General features: G+C 50.7%; 10 protein-coding genes across 10 annotated transcripts; 5 read left to right on the top strand and 5 right to left on the bottom strand.

Moving 5' to 3' along the window:
- The first annotated feature begins 28 nt into the window (after positions 1-28).
- Positions 29-1,535, top strand: BCR37DRAFT_300695 (uncharacterized protein). The gene has a single exon (XM_040866911.1). The coding sequence runs from the start codon at positions 214-216 to the stop codon at positions 1,408-1,410; it is 1,197 nt and encodes a 398-aa protein (XP_040725846.1). The 5' UTR covers positions 29-213; the 3' UTR covers positions 1,411-1,535.
- BCR37DRAFT_379288 (uncharacterized protein) lies at positions 1,533-2,272 on the top strand. The gene has a single exon (XM_040869226.1). The coding sequence runs from the start codon at positions 1,618-1,620 to the stop codon at positions 2,128-2,130; it is 513 nt and encodes a 170-aa protein (XP_040725845.1). The 5' UTR covers positions 1,533-1,617; the 3' UTR covers positions 2,131-2,272.
- Positions 2,248-4,155, top strand: BCR37DRAFT_392598 (Alpha/Beta hydrolase protein; the record flags this gene model as incomplete). The annotated part of the gene is made up of 2 exons (XM_040871178.1): positions 2,248-2,279; positions 2,325-4,155. The coding sequence occupies 2 exons, from the start codon at positions 2,248-2,250 to the stop codon at positions 4,153-4,155; spliced, it is 1,863 nt and encodes a 620-aa protein (XP_040725844.1).
- On the bottom strand, positions 4,131-6,451 carry BCR37DRAFT_379285 (uncharacterized protein). Its single transcript, XM_040869225.1, has 3 exons — positions 6,054-6,451; positions 5,877-5,996; positions 4,131-5,822 (listed from the first exon to the last, which is right to left on the bottom strand). The coding sequence occupies exons 1-3, from the start codon at positions 6,077-6,079 to the stop codon at positions 4,247-4,249; spliced, it is 1,722 nt and encodes a 573-aa protein (XP_040725843.1). The 5' UTR covers positions 6,080-6,451; the 3' UTR covers positions 4,131-4,246.
- Positions 6,271-6,755, bottom strand: BCR37DRAFT_392596 (uncharacterized protein; the record flags this gene model as incomplete). The annotated part of the gene is made up of 3 exons (XM_040871177.1): positions 6,271-6,308; positions 6,378-6,465; positions 6,540-6,755. 3 exons carry the CDS (start codon positions 6,753-6,755, stop codon positions 6,271-6,273), a joined length of 342 nt encoding a protein of 113 aa, XP_040725842.1.
- A 61-nt stretch (positions 6,756-6,816) lies between these two features.
- Positions 6,817-8,325, bottom strand: BCR37DRAFT_300819 (TLC domain-containing protein). The gene is made up of 3 exons (XM_040866916.1): positions 8,014-8,325; positions 7,610-7,962; positions 6,817-7,564 (listed from the first exon to the last, which is right to left on the bottom strand). Exons 1-3 carry the CDS (start codon positions 8,111-8,113, stop codon positions 6,908-6,910), a joined length of 1,110 nt encoding a protein of 369 aa, XP_040725841.1. The 5' UTR covers positions 8,114-8,325; the 3' UTR covers positions 6,817-6,907.
- Positions 8,326-8,519: 194 nt separating this feature from the next.
- On the bottom strand, positions 8,520-9,227 carry BCR37DRAFT_331875 (phosphatidic acid phosphatase type 2/haloperoxidase; the record flags this gene model as incomplete). The annotated part of the gene is made up of 1 exon (XM_040867042.1): positions 8,520-9,227. A coding segment is annotated over one exon (708 nt), but the record flags the coding sequence as incomplete, so codon positions are not given.
- Positions 9,228-9,321: 94 nt separating this feature from the next.
- BCR37DRAFT_300868 (putative ThiF domain protein) lies at positions 9,322-10,848 on the top strand. Its single transcript, XM_040866917.1, has one exon. The coding sequence runs from the start codon at positions 9,418-9,420 to the stop codon at positions 10,840-10,842; it is 1,425 nt and encodes a 474-aa protein (XP_040725839.1). The 5' UTR covers positions 9,322-9,417; the 3' UTR covers positions 10,843-10,848.
- Positions 10,849-10,853: 5 nt separating this feature from the next.
- On the bottom strand, positions 10,854-12,209 carry BCR37DRAFT_346604 (CRAL-TRIO domain-containing protein; the record flags this gene model as incomplete). The annotated part of the gene is made up of 2 exons (XM_040867703.1): positions 10,854-11,884; positions 11,948-12,209. 2 exons carry the CDS (start codon positions 12,207-12,209, stop codon positions 10,854-10,856), a joined length of 1,293 nt encoding a protein of 430 aa, XP_040725838.1.
- Positions 12,210-13,062: 853 nt separating this feature from the next.
- Positions 13,063-14,092, top strand: BCR37DRAFT_402556 (nucleotide-sugar transporter-domain-containing protein; the record flags this gene model as incomplete). Its single annotated transcript, XM_040871919.1, has 3 exons — positions 13,063-13,383; positions 13,427-13,616; positions 13,692-14,092. 3 exons carry the CDS (start codon positions 13,063-13,065, stop codon positions 14,090-14,092), a joined length of 912 nt encoding a protein of 303 aa, XP_040725837.1.
- Positions 14,093-15,145: the final 1,053 nt, after the last annotated feature.

The raw sequence follows: 15,145 nt of genomic DNA, 5'->3' as shown, positions 1-15,145 counted from the left end.
GATAGTAGCAGTAGCAGTAGCAGTAGCAGTATATCTATGTTCTTTACTCAATCTCTGTGGTTCCCTGTCTATCTCTGCTGTCTACATGAGCAACATATACACTAGATATAGCATATATGTGACTGCTTCTACAAGCCAGGGGAAGCGCGAAAAGGAGACAGAGACCAGACACTGCACTATACTATACTACTATATATACTATACTACAGAGGCATGAGCACAGACACACAGCGCCTCATGGCAGACACAGACAGACCCAAGCTACAGCGCAAGCCATCTCTCTTCCGCGCACTCACCTCACCAGGCCTACACAGGAGCAACACAAAAAAGGCGCAAGACACAGCAGCGGCCACGGACACGACTACAGGCACGCCCAGCAACGGCGGCCTCAAGGGCAACATGGGCTCCATTCGAAGACGCCCACATCTAGGCAGCATCAGGCAGCGTCTCTCTGGCGTCTTTTCCTCACCCGACACGGCGCGCATCAAGAAGGAGGAAGAACCGGTTGATGAAGACTTCTACTACCGTCCTGTTCCCTTTGCATTGACCTCCGGTGAGTGCAAGACCATCTACCTCATGCGCAGTGCCGAGGATCTCATTGAAGTGCGCGATGAAAGTAAAGCACACGCCATCTACACCACCAATGCACCCGGAAAACTTGATAAAAAGAGTATGCCAGAGACACTCTTGATTTGCTCAACGGAGCACGATGACTCAAAGGCGAAATCACCCGTTGCCATCTACAAGCACAATGATGCTGTTGTTTGTCAAATCAAGGGACTCACGCCCATTCGTTTCTACAAGGGTAAACCAGACTGTGTCCTCAAGGTGGATTGCTTCGAGACGAGCCAGGTGATTCGTCCAAGTAACACCGACGCACGGGCCTTGTCGACACTCAGTATCAATAGCCCAACGCCCAATCCCGACACAACAGCCAAAACGGAGAAACCTCGCGTGCAGGAGGAGAAACCCGGTGAGATCAAGACGCTCAAGTATGCATGGAAGCATACCTCTGTTTGTGGTAAAGGTGGCTTGAAACTCGTTGATTTACTCGATGGTGAGATTTTAGCCTACTACGAGCATATCCGCATCCCAGGCAAAGCTTTTGCAAAAGTCAAATTGCAAGGGAGTGGTTTGCATGCCATGAAACTCGTCGTGGCAACATTACTGGCCATCCGGGCTAAATCTGGCTTGTCGGAGAGTAATGAGCAGCATGCATTGGAGGAGGTTCAGCAAATGACTTTGCAGATGCAGCAGAGCAAAAAGTCGAGTGTGCCGCCGGTGCCGAGTATTGCCTCTCGTTGGACATCACCGCAGAAGCCAGTGACTGAGGAGAGGGAGACGCTGGATGCAGCTGTTGTCTCGGCAGAAACGGAGCAGGCTCTGTTCTCTACCGTGCCCAAGGCTTAGACATGATTTGAATGATACACTGGACACTGGTACACTGGATACGACGGGCCGTTCCATATTCTCTTTTCTCTTGTATAGATTGATTCATTTGCTTAATCAGAGATCAATATTCCAAATTCAGACTTCACTCACAATTCACCTGCCAAGACTTGCACGACCCTTGCAAGACAAATACATCATTAACATTGACTAGCAAAAGGCAACAAGATGGTCTTTGTCAATGCCATGCAGTACACCAAAGTCGCAGACGACGAACACCTCGAAGACACATTCGACGATACGAAGGCAGAGTACGCTGGCATAGAAACCGATGAAGAGGCGCATTTAGGTCATGGCACGACAACAACCACAACAGCACAAAAGCCATCACGGAGACGGTTATGGATAGGCGTGGGAGCGACTATTGCCATCCTCCTGGCAGTCCTAGTCGTGATGCTATTCATCTTGCGGCCGGAGATGAGTATGCTACACAAGACAGCGAGTCAGGCGTCAACAAATACGACATCGGAGGCTAGTCATGCAGCGGAATCAAAGGTTTCAACGGCCTCAAGCACAGATATAGAGACTGAAGATCTACAAGACGTGAATGGTCAACGGACAGGTACGAGTACCCCGTCTGATGCAACATTGAGTAATGTTCCTGCGGATAACTTGGTCGGCGCTGTTCCTATATCCTCGCGTCTTGGCCAGCGCAGCCTGCCTCTTGACCTGCTGGACTGAGGCCCTCTGTACCTTATCTCTCTGTAGAATTTGACCCGCGATTTTGATGTTTCCTGCCAGTGACGACATTGGACAAACTTAAGACCAAAGCGACATACAGTACAGTAGACGAGCAGGATGGCGATTCCAGTGCTAGGCAGGCTCACCGTGTATGTGCTCATCTTTGTCGCCCTGCATTCGCTAATCTGATCCAGCCGCGACCACATCTCCCTCGTTGTCGGGTTCGCCTTTGTCATACTCGAAATGGTGCTGCGTTGTGCAACCTTCTTCTTGCCAGCGCCCCTCCTTGCACTCTTCTACAACCTCTCTGCCAGGTATGATCCTTATCCTTGCATATCACTCATTGACCGCAGACTTGTGGCGAAACCAGCGGAACGGACACGCATGCACAGTATTCAAGATGCGCATACCTTTGATGAAATGTGCGCTGAATTCGGTTATGAAGCACAAGAACATGTTGTTCAAACACAAGACGGATATATTCTCTGCCTCCACAGACTCTGCCATACCCGAGCAGAACTCGCTGAACGCGATCGAGAGCGTGGATCGGGCGAACGTCCTAGACCACTCAAAAAACCAGTCGTGTATCTACACCATGGCCTCATGATGAATTCAGAGGTTTGGGTGTGTAACTTGGAAGAAGAACGACAACTACCCTTTATCCTTGTTGAGCGCGGTTACGATGTCTGGTTCGGCAATAATAGAGGCAACAAATACAGCAAGAAGCACATCACCCTCAAATCAAACGACAAGCGCTTCTGGGACTTTTCTATGGATGATTTCGCACTACGCGATATCCCAGATTCCATTGCCTATGTGCTACACTTTACAAAGCAGCAAAACTTGAGCTACATTGGGTTCAGTCAAGGTACTGCTCAAGCGTTTGCTACACTCAGTATTCACCCATCACTCAATGAAATGGTCAATGTCTTTATTGCCCTTGCACCAGCCATGTCGCCACGCGGCCTTCACAACATTTTTGTGGATGCACTCATGAAAGCCTCGCCAACAGCACTCTTCCTCTTCTTTGGACGCAAGGCAATCTTGCCGTCCACCGTCTTCTGGCAAAGCATCATGTACCCGCCCTTCTTTGTGCGAATACTGGATCTTTCTATGAAGTTTCTGTTTGGCTGGCACTCGAGAAATATGACGTTTCAGCAAAAAGCAGCATCTTACTACCACCTCTACTCCTTTGCTAGTGTCAAATCACTCGTCCACTGGTTCCAAATCATTCGTTCTGGGCAATTCCAGATGTACGATGATGACTTGGCCGTTGCTCAAACAAAACGTCCCGTTCGCACAGAAAGTGAACGGCGCTCACGTTCCACCTCGCGTAGACCACTAGTGAGGGCTGGTAGTTTCTACCAAGCTGCTCGATTCCCGACCCGCAATATCGCAGCACCTATTGTGCTCATGTATGGTGGGAGTGATAGTCTCGTTGAGATTGATGTCATGCTCTCTGCACTACCCTCACACACCATCACCTATTGCATCCCGCATTTCGAGCATCTTGACTTTTTATGGGGTCAAGAAGTGGATACATTGGTGATACCACAAGTCCTTGCCTATTTGAAGCGCTTCGAGCCGCAACAACCTCAACTACAGCAACCCGTACCCATTGTGCGACACGTCAAGATTGGACAGTCGCGCGCTGTTGCAGAGGATAGTCCAAGCTCAACAGACTCCTCCACCCCACACACCCAAACACCATCCATGCATCCAGGTCCCGCTGAACGGGAAATGACCCCACAACCACGTCGCAGTTCCCTGGCGTCTGTGCAACGCGAAGGACACACTCGAGCAGGGTCACCGACGCCACCGCTCTTTCAGATGGCGCATAGTAGACGTTTGGCAGCGACGGGTGGTCATACGCATCGACGTGGTAGTTCAGGCAGACCGCTCAACTCTGCAGGTTCTAGTATCATCAACCAATTATCTGGATCGAGTGAAGTGGATACGGAAGATTTAAAAGCTTTGCCAACGACGCAGTTGAGTGGTAGCCTGGATTGGGATGCCATGACTTGACAGGTCTATTTTTCTGATGGGTATTCTTTGTCTTTATTCTACATAATCTGCAATCGGTGTATTTCGGTTATGCTTGGCCTGGCGTGCATCCTCATAGATCAATCAATGAACCACCATACGTATTGCTGTTGGCTTGTTGCTGTTGTTGTGGTTGTTGTTGACCATAACCGTATCCTTGTTGCTGACGTTGCTGCTGCTGGCCAGGATAGGCAAACCCACCAGTCTGCTGTGTACCAATATACCCTTGCTGCATGCCACCTTGCTGCTGCTGTTGCTGCTGCTGCTGCTGCTGTCCATACATAGCATTCCCCGTACGCTGCTGGTTCAAGAATGGATTACCCGCCGTTGCATTCCCCGTCATCTGCGACGCAACACTGCCCAACTGACTCTGACCAGCTGAATTCATAAAAGCCTGTGAGGCAGTATGATGCCGAGCAACACGCATATCACCCGTATTACCAAATGTATCCGTACCCGTTCCCGCACCAATCAAGGCAGCCAAGTCGGCATGCTTGCCATCGTCCTTTGCAGGACGCGCCGTATTCATAGTCGCCGTGTAATTTGCAAACGCAGGTTGTTGCTGTTGCTGCTTTCGCGCATTCATCTCTGCAAGGGTCGGTGCTGCTGCCGGTTGGAAAGGTCGTTGAGGCGCAGCTGTATTGAAGTTGCCAAAACTGGCAAATGGGTTATTCGTACCCGTCTTGACGGGCTCGAGTCGTGCTGCTGGTTCGGGTTGTTGAGGAGCTTGTTGCGCCGCATAGGGATTGTTACGTCCAGTTTGTTGACGCTCCATGCGCGGTGCTTGCGAGGCTGCATTCATACCCGTATTTTGAGCCGTCAAGAAATCGTGTGCACCACCACCATAATCATCGAATTCGTTGGGTTGCTGTTGTTGCTGCTGAGGGTAGTAACCCGTGTACTGCGGCTGCTGGTATTGCGCATACGCATTTTGCAGGTACCCCGTATTCTGCATCTGCATGCTGTTGTCCATAATCGGGTTCCCAAAGAAATCGACCTGTTGCTGTTGTGGTTGGCTGTTGTAGGCATCAAAGGACTGGTCGTTGGACTCATCAAACAAGTCAGCCTCATTGTTTTGTGCAAGACGACGGCGTCGAGCTTCTTCCTCCTCCTCAGACAGCTTGAGCGCCCTTGCAAGATCCTCATCGTCTTCGCCACTCGTCGCTCCACCTCGCCGCCTACGTGCATCCAACTCTGCCTGTCGCTTCGATTCCTCGATGGCCAACCGCATATCTGGATCCATCTCATCCTGTGAGGGACGTCGTGAGCGAGAGGGCGCGCTGCCACCAGTCTTTTGTGGTCTCAGTGGACGATCTGTTCCGGACTCATTACCATTCAGACGGTCCACCATGTACGTCCTATGCTTCCGCTCAGAACGCAATCTCTCGTCATCATTCAAAAGTGCTGTTAGATCCTTTGCCTTTTGTCGGACATTGGTGCCTTGATCTTTCCCCGTTTCATCCATATAAATGAATTCACGCAGCGTTTTGATGAGGTAGATGTTATCCTTTCCCCAAAGCACACAGTCCTCTGCGCCCATATGTAGGAGATAGTCAAAGACCGTGAGTGCTTTATAGACGTGACGCCAGTTCTTGCCGCGATCATTCATGCGCTTGTCGAGCATGTCCATGATTTCCATGAATGCGGAGCTAGTCTGTCAGCCTGGCCTATCGAGAAGTTGAATGAAAAAGAGGAGAACATACTGGTCATGTGTCATTTCCGCCAGCTCACGCATCTCTGCGCCTGCAGGTCCCCATGCATCGTTGGAAGTGGCTGCTCGCACTTTGACCTGGACATTGGAGTACCCTTTGATGAGGTTCTTGCTGAAGGATAGATGTTAGCGCATGATGCTACGAACATGCTTCCGCCGTGTCTCTTACCCTGATCGCACGAGGCCCTTGCTCATCGTGTGTGCAAGTTGTTGTCTGGTTGGTTCTCTTGCTCGTCGTCATCGCCCGACTTTCCTTCGCTTTTTGCATCCGCGGGTTGACTGCTGCACGCAAAGCATCGAAGGCTGATTCAATGCTCTGTCATGGTCTTCGTCTCTCTCTATATGCTACATACACGGCCCTCCGTCTCATTGCAAGTATCCAGAGTCTACTTCTTGTTGAAAAAGTCGTCTGAATTGTCCTTGGCTGCAGTGGCTCGTTAGCTCATCAAGTCTCCTTTTTCTGGTTTTGAGTGTGCAGAAGGAATGAACGTACGTAGATTGAGACCGACTCGGCGGGCAGTGAGTCGGTTCCGTTCGGCCTGTGTCATCGTCGCGCCAGGATTATACCGTTCCAGCAGTTCCTACACACAGCAAGCGTTAGCTTTTGCCATCACATCGTAGCTAAAGCTGGTGCTCTCCCTTTCGCTGCTCATACCGTATACTTCCGTTGACTGCGTAGAAAGAGTAGAATCTCAGAAGCATCATGCAATTCTTTAACATGCGCTTGGTTTGTGGCAGGTGCACTTGTGAAGCCAGTTCTGAGCATGCCTGCAAAGTCTGGCGAGTCGCCTTGTCCAATGGCCTTGACACGGCGCACCTCTCTATACAGACCACGGTAGATGTGGGTCGGTCTGATCTGGAGACTCGCCATAGCTATACACGGTGAGGGTAGAAGCTGTCTCTTGTGGTCTTTTGTGAGTTTGTCGCGTTGAAGTCTCGAGATGCATTTTGTAATTCACGCTCTACCAAGTGTCCAACAGGCAACAGCCAAGAGGGCAAGGTACATGTCTATCTAGAGCGTAGTCACTCGCTCTTATGCGCATACCCATTCATCTTCTCAGACGGCGTCGACGGCCGAGTCGAGCCGCCTGAATCTGAATCCTCTGTATCACTACGCGTATCATCCGCCGGTGCACCACGCACCACCTTCACCAAGATCTTGGCAATGGAGTACGACCACACGCAAATCAAGATTTCCAATGCCGAGAGCAACCCAACAAATACAAACGTCACATTCTCGCCCTTGTTGTTGAGGACGGGTTGTCGCATGTGTGCATGGACAATAATCTTGGTGAGGAGGTAATGCCGAGTCACCACCCATGAGAGCAAGAACATAACAAACGTCCCATCACAAAGTGTCTGGTGGCCCGTGTACTTGAGCATCTTGGCCAATGGCAAGAAAATATCAGCGAAGTCCATGAGTGTCAAGATTGTATGACCCACGCGGGTCATGTGGTGCGTGTAGGAAAGAAACATAAGGACACTGGTCAAGATGTGGTGACCAAACATCTGCATATAGTCCTTCCGTCTCGCTTCGACATTGAGACTGAGAATTTGTTGTAGCCAAAACGAAAATTCAAGGAGGTAAAAGAGCTTCAGGGTGCGGGACATGAGGGTGCGTGGGTGATGTGAGTAGAAACCATCCATGTCGAGCCAGTACTCGCTGTTGTAGTACAGGTACTGTTGCATTAGCATCCATAACCAGGAAGGAAAGAGTTGGCATACCATGCCGATAGAACATGACGTGACAGCATAGGTACAGCCCCACGCCTGCTCAGAGAACCGCATCAAGGCCTTGGGCTTCCTGATACCTTGTGAGAGACCCAAGGGAGTAAAGACATGTGTCATCATGGCTGCTCGAATCATCGTGAAGGCCAGGATGCCAGTCGCGACGAGGTATGCATCATCAATGCCTTTTGCACAGAGCGTCTCGCGTCCAGCTGTCCGTAGAGAATGTGCAGCACCTTGTAGCCGCGCGTTACAGTAAGACACGGCAAAGAACTTTTCAGTGTATGCAGTCGCTCCTGGAGCAAAGCAATGTGCGCCTGCTAGAAGCGCAAGCAAGACACCTGGCACAACTGCACCCATGTATTAGCAACCTGTCGTTTCAAAATACTTTGTAAACACACCTATTTGAAGCAGATTTGCGCGATTGTAGGCATCTATTTCTGCTTGCCGGACTGATCTTGACTTGGGTTGTACGCGTTTCGAGACCGTTGCCGAGGCCATTGGGTCAGTGGAGGGGACGTGTCGCACTCACCGAGCCAGCTCGGCGTATGTGTTCCCTTGACAAATTCTGGAAGACGTCGGTACTGAAAGCCTGATGGAGAGATAGAGAGATCGAGGACGGCCTGGACAAGCTGACAGAGGCTCTGCTGGTTGCTGGACGCGTCGAGGGGAAGACTTGCTGGTGTGTGTTTGCTGTCCGTTGAAATTTCTCAGGAGCCGTCGAGGAACAAAATTGGTGGCAGCATACAGCCAAGTGTCCAGTCTATAGTCTCAATCTATAGTGTACAGAGCACCTAGAAGAGGGCATCTAGGCGGATCCGCGCTCAAGATCACCCACATAGCTATACCCATTCGGCACATCCCCCTGACCGTGCTCCTCCAGCTCATAAAACGACTTGCTGCAGTGCTTTGTGCCAAGTGAAGGAAAGTACTGGTGGTATGCAAAGAAAGCAATCACCAGGCCCATGATACCACCCACCGTCACATCCTGCCAGTGATGCCGATAGTCCTGCGTGCGTGAAATAGCAATCAAGCATGCTCCCAACAAAGGCGTCAATGCCAAAAACGACTTCCATGAACGCGGCGGGCTAAGAAACAAGCCAGTCTGCCCGGCAATCCAAAAGCTCAGAAAGCCTAAGCCTGCAAAGGCATAAGACGCATGGCCGCTTGGGAAGGAACGAAATCCCTCATCCAAGAAATGAGCACTCGTTGCTGTACACACCGCACTCGTCACGAGTCCTGGTCCTACACCAGCTTGCGGCCTGCAGCGGTCTAGCAAATCAGGGCGCGGTCTACCAACTCCATTTTTGATGAGTGCCGTTGCAAAAATGGTAAGGGCCGTTGAACAACTCGACCCAAGGACGCTCATATGCAGCGTTTTGCGTGATAGCTTCATTGTTGTGCAGTATAGCGTCATAATTATCGCTGGCATAAGGTATGAGATGCTAAAGAGAAGCCATACTGGGACCCGTTCGTGCTTGGCATAGGGAAATTGGATCGAGCGGTCGTCTATCGCGAATTGTCGATGGTAGGGATGCAGGCCATGCTCGAGAAGCAGGAAAAATACTATCGCACCAATGACTGTGCACCAATCAAATAGATACGATTGAAAGAATGGATGCGACCGCATCGCAGGGTGTTCTGTAGGCTCTATCTAGCTGAAGTACTGCTTGGTTGATGTCTGTGGGCGTGCGAGCGAGTCGAATTTTGTTTCAGATGGAAATTTGGTCGCATCGGCCATGATGAACCTACAGCTACAGTACTCAGCTTCTGGATTGTTTTTTCTCTAGCTAGACATCGCTGCAATGGATGCTTTGCTCTCAAATCTAGCCAGCTTCTACCGCTCTGATGCCGGCAAAATGACTCTAGTGGCCGCTGTTGCTGCGACAGCCACTGCTACCTCCATCTATTCATACCAAGCAGTCTCACATCGCTATGCACAGGCTTCATTTCGCGATGAAGCGAAACATCACGCTGCAGAAAATCATGATTCCCTACAATTAGCCTCATTTGGCGGGGAGTTGCACAACACTAAAAAGCCAATTGTTGTCTCTGATGAAATCATCAGTGAGCAGCTCTCGCGCAATAACCTCTTCTTTGGCGCTGAAGGCCTTGCCAAGATTCGCAACAGCTTTGTCATTGTTGTGGGGGCAGGCGGTGTTGGTTCTTGGGCAGTCACCATGCTCGTTCGTTCAGGTGTTGGGAAGATCCGCATCATTGACTTTGATCAAGTCACCTTGTCATCACTCAACCGGCATGCAGCTGCAACGCACGATGATGTTGGCTCACCTAAAGTCATTGCGCTACAGCGTTTCCTAGCCCGTGTTGCACCGTGGGTTGAGATTGATGTGCGGAACGATCTCTTTTGTAAGGAAGATGCTGCAAGTCTGCTTGAACCATGGCAAGGCACAGGCCAGCGACCGGACTATGTCATTGATGCAATCGACAACATTGAGACAAAAGCAGATTTGCTAGCCTACTGTCACCAGAATGATCTCAAAGTCATGGCCAGCATGGGTGCTAGCTGCAAAGCAGATCCAACACGCATCCTGATTGCCGATATTGCAGACACAAATGAGGATCCCTTGTCCAGAGCAACACGACGTCACCTCAGGCAACGCGGCATTTACAGCGGTATCGACACTGTCTACTCAACAGAGAAAGCAGGCTTTGGCAAAGCGGCACTTCAACCACTCGATCCAGAAGCATTTGCTCAAGGACACGCGCAGGAATTGGGCATTCTACCAGACTTTCGCGCACGGATACTACCCGTCATGGGGACCATGCCTGCATTATTCGGTCTGACACTTGCTACACACATTCTAACAACACTTGCCGAATACCCGACAGATCCCGTTCCAGCCAAATCACGACAGTCGGTTTATGAACGCGCTTGTTTGGATGTGACACACCAACTGCAGCGCACCCAGCCAGATGCACGGTCCCCACTCACGCCAGCTGATGCCGGTTTCATGATTGACGAGGCTGCCAAGGGACGCTCAGCTCTACCACCCTTTCACACAAAGAATCTGAAACTCACACGCTGGGATCCGATTGAACCTCTGACACATTTGAATGTTGTTGTTGTAACAAAGGAAGAGCTCAAAAAGCACGAAGAAAACGTCTTGCGGGCAAGGAAACAGCCTGAGGAGGTGTATACCGAGGATGAGCTCAAGGCGGTCGCCAAATTCCAGCAATATCGCGAAGCGCTCGACATGTGGCGTAATTAGCATTATTTCATCTATGATGGAAATGTCGCTCTAGGATTATAGGCACCATCTGATTCGATATATCCAACACGGTCGTAATGCGTTCTTGCACGAACGTAGGGGTCCAACCTCCAGTAGTCTTGCTCGAGCTCTTTCGCTACTGCATGCCGGTCCGCCTCACTCTTCTCGTCCTGTTGACCAGCAACCCATTGCTGTGTCAGCGCAACGAATTTGTCCACAATTTCGCCACGCTCTGCAATGAGCCTATCCCTTGTCGCTGTATCCTTTTGCCGATCATTTTCGCCCTCAACGGGCTCTATGTACTCGTACTCCCAAGCACGCGGTCCACCAAGCTCTTTGATGATGTCTGATTGTGGAATGATCTCCGACAGCTCTTGTTGTGAGTTTGCAAACTTGATCTTGGCAGCGACGACGGGATCTAGCAATCCCTTGACAATAGACCAGATCGGACGGAAGAACCATGGCGCGCCATAGATGCAGCATGTTCCTAATGATTCAGGGTAATGCGCTTCGAAACATTTGATGATGAAGCGAACAGGTGTGAGATCCATATACTTGGCCTCAATGCCATTTAGGTCAAAGATGACAGTAGCAGTATCGATGGGTCCGCGTAGCATGAGTCGCGCCGTTTCCATAGTCAGTACTGTGAATTGCTCCATCGTCTTTGCAGACTGCTCAGCCGGTCGATGCAGGCGACTCCGTACAAGACAGATGGGTCTGCCTTCTACATCTGTGCCATGCAAGATGGACTTGCCCTTTCGCACCTGCAACATGAATGCTTCGTCTCCATCTTCCAAGAATCCTGCCTCTCCACGTTCAACAATCTTTTCCACTTCCATCACTTTGCCTCGCCAATGGTTCGTTGCAATCATCATCTCGAGTGCTTTTTGCACATCCCACTTGCGTGCACGCAGGAAACGCAAAAGCAAAGCATCAGGATGGTCCGCCTTGACCATACTCCAGAAAGTCTGGCGTATTTCAGCTGGACTCTGTTGAGCCAATGCTTCCTTGTACGCTGCCGACGCACCATACTTGTCAGTATCTTGTGGTTCCTCGCTGATTGTCATGTGACTGACACCTTTGGACATCTCATCCGCATCAGTACTCGCGGTGCTGGTCTCTTGTAGACTCGCTTCTGACTTTGTCCGCGAAAGCATACGCGCGAACCTTCCACGCTTGCTCACGGACGACACAGGTGACCCGTTCGCCTCGCCAGTACTAGGCGGCTTCAATCCCGGTGAGGAAGCTGCGGAGTTTGTATTCGAGACTGTTTGGCCAAAGACCTTGAATGCAGCAGCCCACATCTCTCGTAGCTTCTCGCTCTGCTCATCCGTCAATGTTCCGACGCGTCCTGGAGCAACTGGCATGGTGAGGAGTTGTCTTTCGTACTTTTCTGCCTTGTTGCTGATGGGAGGGATGATGTCTGCGTGCTTGATATAGACCGCAACAGTCAGAAAGGATGAGCCGAGGACGATGGACCTCTTGAGCATCAAGGGGAGCCAGGGCCCGGTCGTTGCGAGGAAGCCAAGCTGTCTTGATGAGCCGGATGCTGTGTAGAAGCCGCCAGTCCAACGAGATGGGGCGGCAGCCAAGATCGCGACTGTCGCCTTCTTGATCAAGATGGGGCAGAGCTGGTGAGCCAGGCTCCTTCAAACAAGCGATCTACATTACTCAAGAGTCAAGGAAAGACAGGCTGGGCTACTTAGCTGTTCTCATCAATAAGCGGCCCTGACCAGGAGGCAACATGTCTACGTCTCTTGGCACGGCCCTACGATGTAAGCAACTGAAAGTTCCAACGAGCCGCGCAGATATCAATCACTAGCATATTTAAGTCAAGCAGGCCATCTTTGAATCGCGTGCCAGGCATGGGCGCCTCAGCTGAAACGATCTGTGGTCTGTTCCGCTGTGCAGATTGATCTGACGAGCGATCTGAGCATCTGCGCACGGTCTCATGGCCTCGTACGTGCTGTCCACATGAAAGCACAGCATGAGAGGGCCATGAGGCCCAGCAGCTCCATTGCGTCTCTGCAATGAGTCTGCATCTTCTCGGTCGAGTTCCAGGCGCGTCCGCATTTTGTGAGCTCGCGTCAAATTCGCTTCTCGTCTCGCTGCACACAAACACACACAGCAGCAGCAACAACTGCGCTCTCCCCCCTTCAATAGGCTTTCGCGGCTACTGGATGTGCAAGTAGAGATTCATCAATACTCGCCGCCGTCATCATGAGTGCCCTCTCTGCTCAGAGCCCGTCTTATAAAGGCATACCGCTCAAGTACATCTCCCTATTCACCTTGACGGTACAAAATTCCGCCCTCATCCTCATCATGCACTACTCCCGCATCATGCCAGCCTTCCAAACAAAACGGTACTTTACATCAACAGCTGTTCTCTCGAACGAAGTGCTCAAATTGGTGCTATGTGTGTTTTTGGTTTGGCGCGAACAGAAGCAGCTTTTGGGCAACAATGTCTCCTTGCATGTTGCTATACGCTCAGTCATCACCAAGGAAGCCTGGAAGCTGACCATCCCCGCAGCACTCTACACGGTTCGACTTGAAGGAAAGCATGAGGCAAGCACTAACGAAACAGCTCCAAAACAACCTTCAATACGTGGCCGTATCCAACCTCGATGCAGCTACATTTCAAGTCACCTACCAGCTCAAAATTATCACGACCGCCATCTTCTCTGTCACCATGCTCGGACGTCAACTCAGCTTGCGTAAATGGCTTGCCTTGGTTCTGCTTACTGGCGGTATCGCCCTGGTACAGCTGCCGACTGGTGAACAGGCTGCGGCAGTCAAAGCAACAGATAGCGTGTCCCAGGCTGCTGCTGCAGCAAAACTTGCCATGTCAGCCGACATGAATCGTCAAGTTGGTTTGATTGCCGTTGTCTGCGCATGCACACTTTCTGGCCTCGCTGGCGTCTACTTTGAGAAAGTCCTCAAGGGTTCTCGCAACTCGCTCTGGAGTCTCAACTTGCAGCTCTCCTTCTTCTCCCTCTTTCCCGCACTGTTCATCGGCGTGCTCTGGAAGGATGGTGCGGAAGTCATGCAACGCGGATTCTTTTATGGGTACAACCCAGTTGTATGGACGGCCATCATCTTTCAAGCTGCTGGGGGTCTGATCGTTGCCATGTGTGTTGCGTATGCAGACAACATTATGAAGAACTTTGCAACAAGTGTCTCCATTCTCATCTCTTGCATCGCTTCAGTTTGGTTCTTTGACTTTGTCATCACGAGCAACGTACGAGCTTAATCGATTTCTGAGTCATTGCTAATCGCCTAGTTCGTATTTGGTGCGTTGATTGTACTGATGGCGACGTACATGTATGGCTTACCAGATGCAAAGCCCGCGAAAGCACATCAAGACGGAGATACCGCAGACGAAGTACCACTCGCAAAGACAACTATTCACGATTCCAATGAAAAGACGACAACTCGGCAATCAACTGAGCACGCTGTACGAATCTCTGGCTTGCATGCCGTCGAACATGTCGGCCGTCCTCGGAGCCGTGAAGGTAGCGTTGTACCGCATTAGACCCTAGCTCTTCAACGAGTGGGGCCCTTTCCTGATCTTATCTTTAGACGCATAGGTGAACTACGGATGCAGGGCTTCGAAGGTTTCTCGAGGGAATAAGTAGGCAGATCCATTTACTTGAAGCTCTGTTATCTTGCCTTGAACCCCACACTCTGACTCATTCGCATAGCCTCGACACTGAGTCGCCAGTGTGTCTAGTACTTCAGTACGAAAGGCGTACAGGTAGATCAATATGCGATAACTTCCGATAAGCTAGCCTCTTGTAAGTTGTCAAGTTGTCACCCCAAAACTACTCAGACAGGACAAGCGACCCCGGAATCAGCCTACCAGCCATTATCTTCCTTGAGGATTTGACAACAGCATCTTTGCGAGCCTTATCAACACCACCCTGGCCTTAAAACTTCACCGTGAGTCCGCAAAGTGTCATTGATAAATCAAGATCGCACTAGCCCCACGTTTCGCATTCACGACAACGTGACTCTCATAAGGCGGCACCAATCAATTTGAACCAACGCCTGCAGTGAATGATGGTCCATTGATGGACACATTGAGGGTTCGATAGCCGAACACGCAACAAGCGCGCAGCTGTGAGTCTGAGACCTGCTTCTCAACGTTTCTAGTAAAAAAGTAGCCATCTGATCACTTCAGGGGTCAAATCAACGCAATTGGTGCCAGGCCTTGGATTCTGACATCGACGCGTACATCACTTCTCAGACTAGTGCGTCGTTGTCATACTAGTTCAGCATATCAAATACAAATTCAGGCTATTCT

Source organism: Protomyces lactucae-debilis (genome assembly GCF_002105105.1).
Source record: "Protomyces lactucae-debilis strain 12-1054 chromosome Unknown BCR37scaffold_8, whole genome shotgun sequence".
Taxonomy (NCBI): Eukaryota; Fungi; Ascomycota; class Taphrinomycetes; order Taphrinales; family Protomycetaceae; genus Protomyces; species Protomyces lactucae-debilis.
The sequence above is the reverse complement of the archived record's forward strand: the minus strand, read 5'-3'. Positions and strand labels throughout refer to the sequence as shown.

Excerpts from the sequence above, each read along its gene's own strand:
- BCR37DRAFT_300819 (XM_040866916.1), bottom strand. The coding sequence starts at position 8,113 with ATGGCCTCGGCAACGGTCTCGAAACGCGTACAACCCAAGTCAAGATCA. Across the intron at positions 7,963-8,013 it reads CGCAAATCTGCTTCAAATAG|TTGTGCCAGGTGTCTTGCTT; the intron begins GTGTGTTTACAA and ends ACATGGGTGCAG. Across the intron at positions 7,565-7,609 it reads CGTCATGTTCTATCGGCATG|TACCTGTACTACAACAGCGA; the intron begins GTATGCCAACTC and ends CTAATGCAACAG.
- BCR37DRAFT_300695 (XM_040866911.1), top strand. The coding sequence starts at position 214 with ATGAGCACAGACACACAGCGCCTCATGGCAGACACAGACAGACCCAAG.
- BCR37DRAFT_379285 (XM_040869225.1), bottom strand. The coding sequence starts at position 6,079 with ATGAGCAAGGGCCTCGTGCGATCAGG. Across the intron at positions 5,997-6,053 it reads AAGGGCCTCGTGCGATCAGG|CAAGAACCTCATCAAAGGGT; the intron begins GTAAGAGACACG and ends TCTATCCTTCAG. Across the intron at positions 5,823-5,876 it reads GCGGAAATGACACATGACCA|CTCCGCATTCATGGAAATCA; the intron begins GTATGTTCTCCT and ends CTGACAGACTAG.
- BCR37DRAFT_300868 (XM_040866917.1), top strand. The coding sequence starts at position 9,418 with ATGGATGCTTTGCTCTCAAATCTAGCCAGCTTCTACCGCTCTGATGCC.
- BCR37DRAFT_379288 (XM_040869226.1), top strand. The coding sequence starts at position 1,618 with ATGGTCTTTGTCAATGCCATGCAGTACACCAAAGTCGCAGACGACGAA.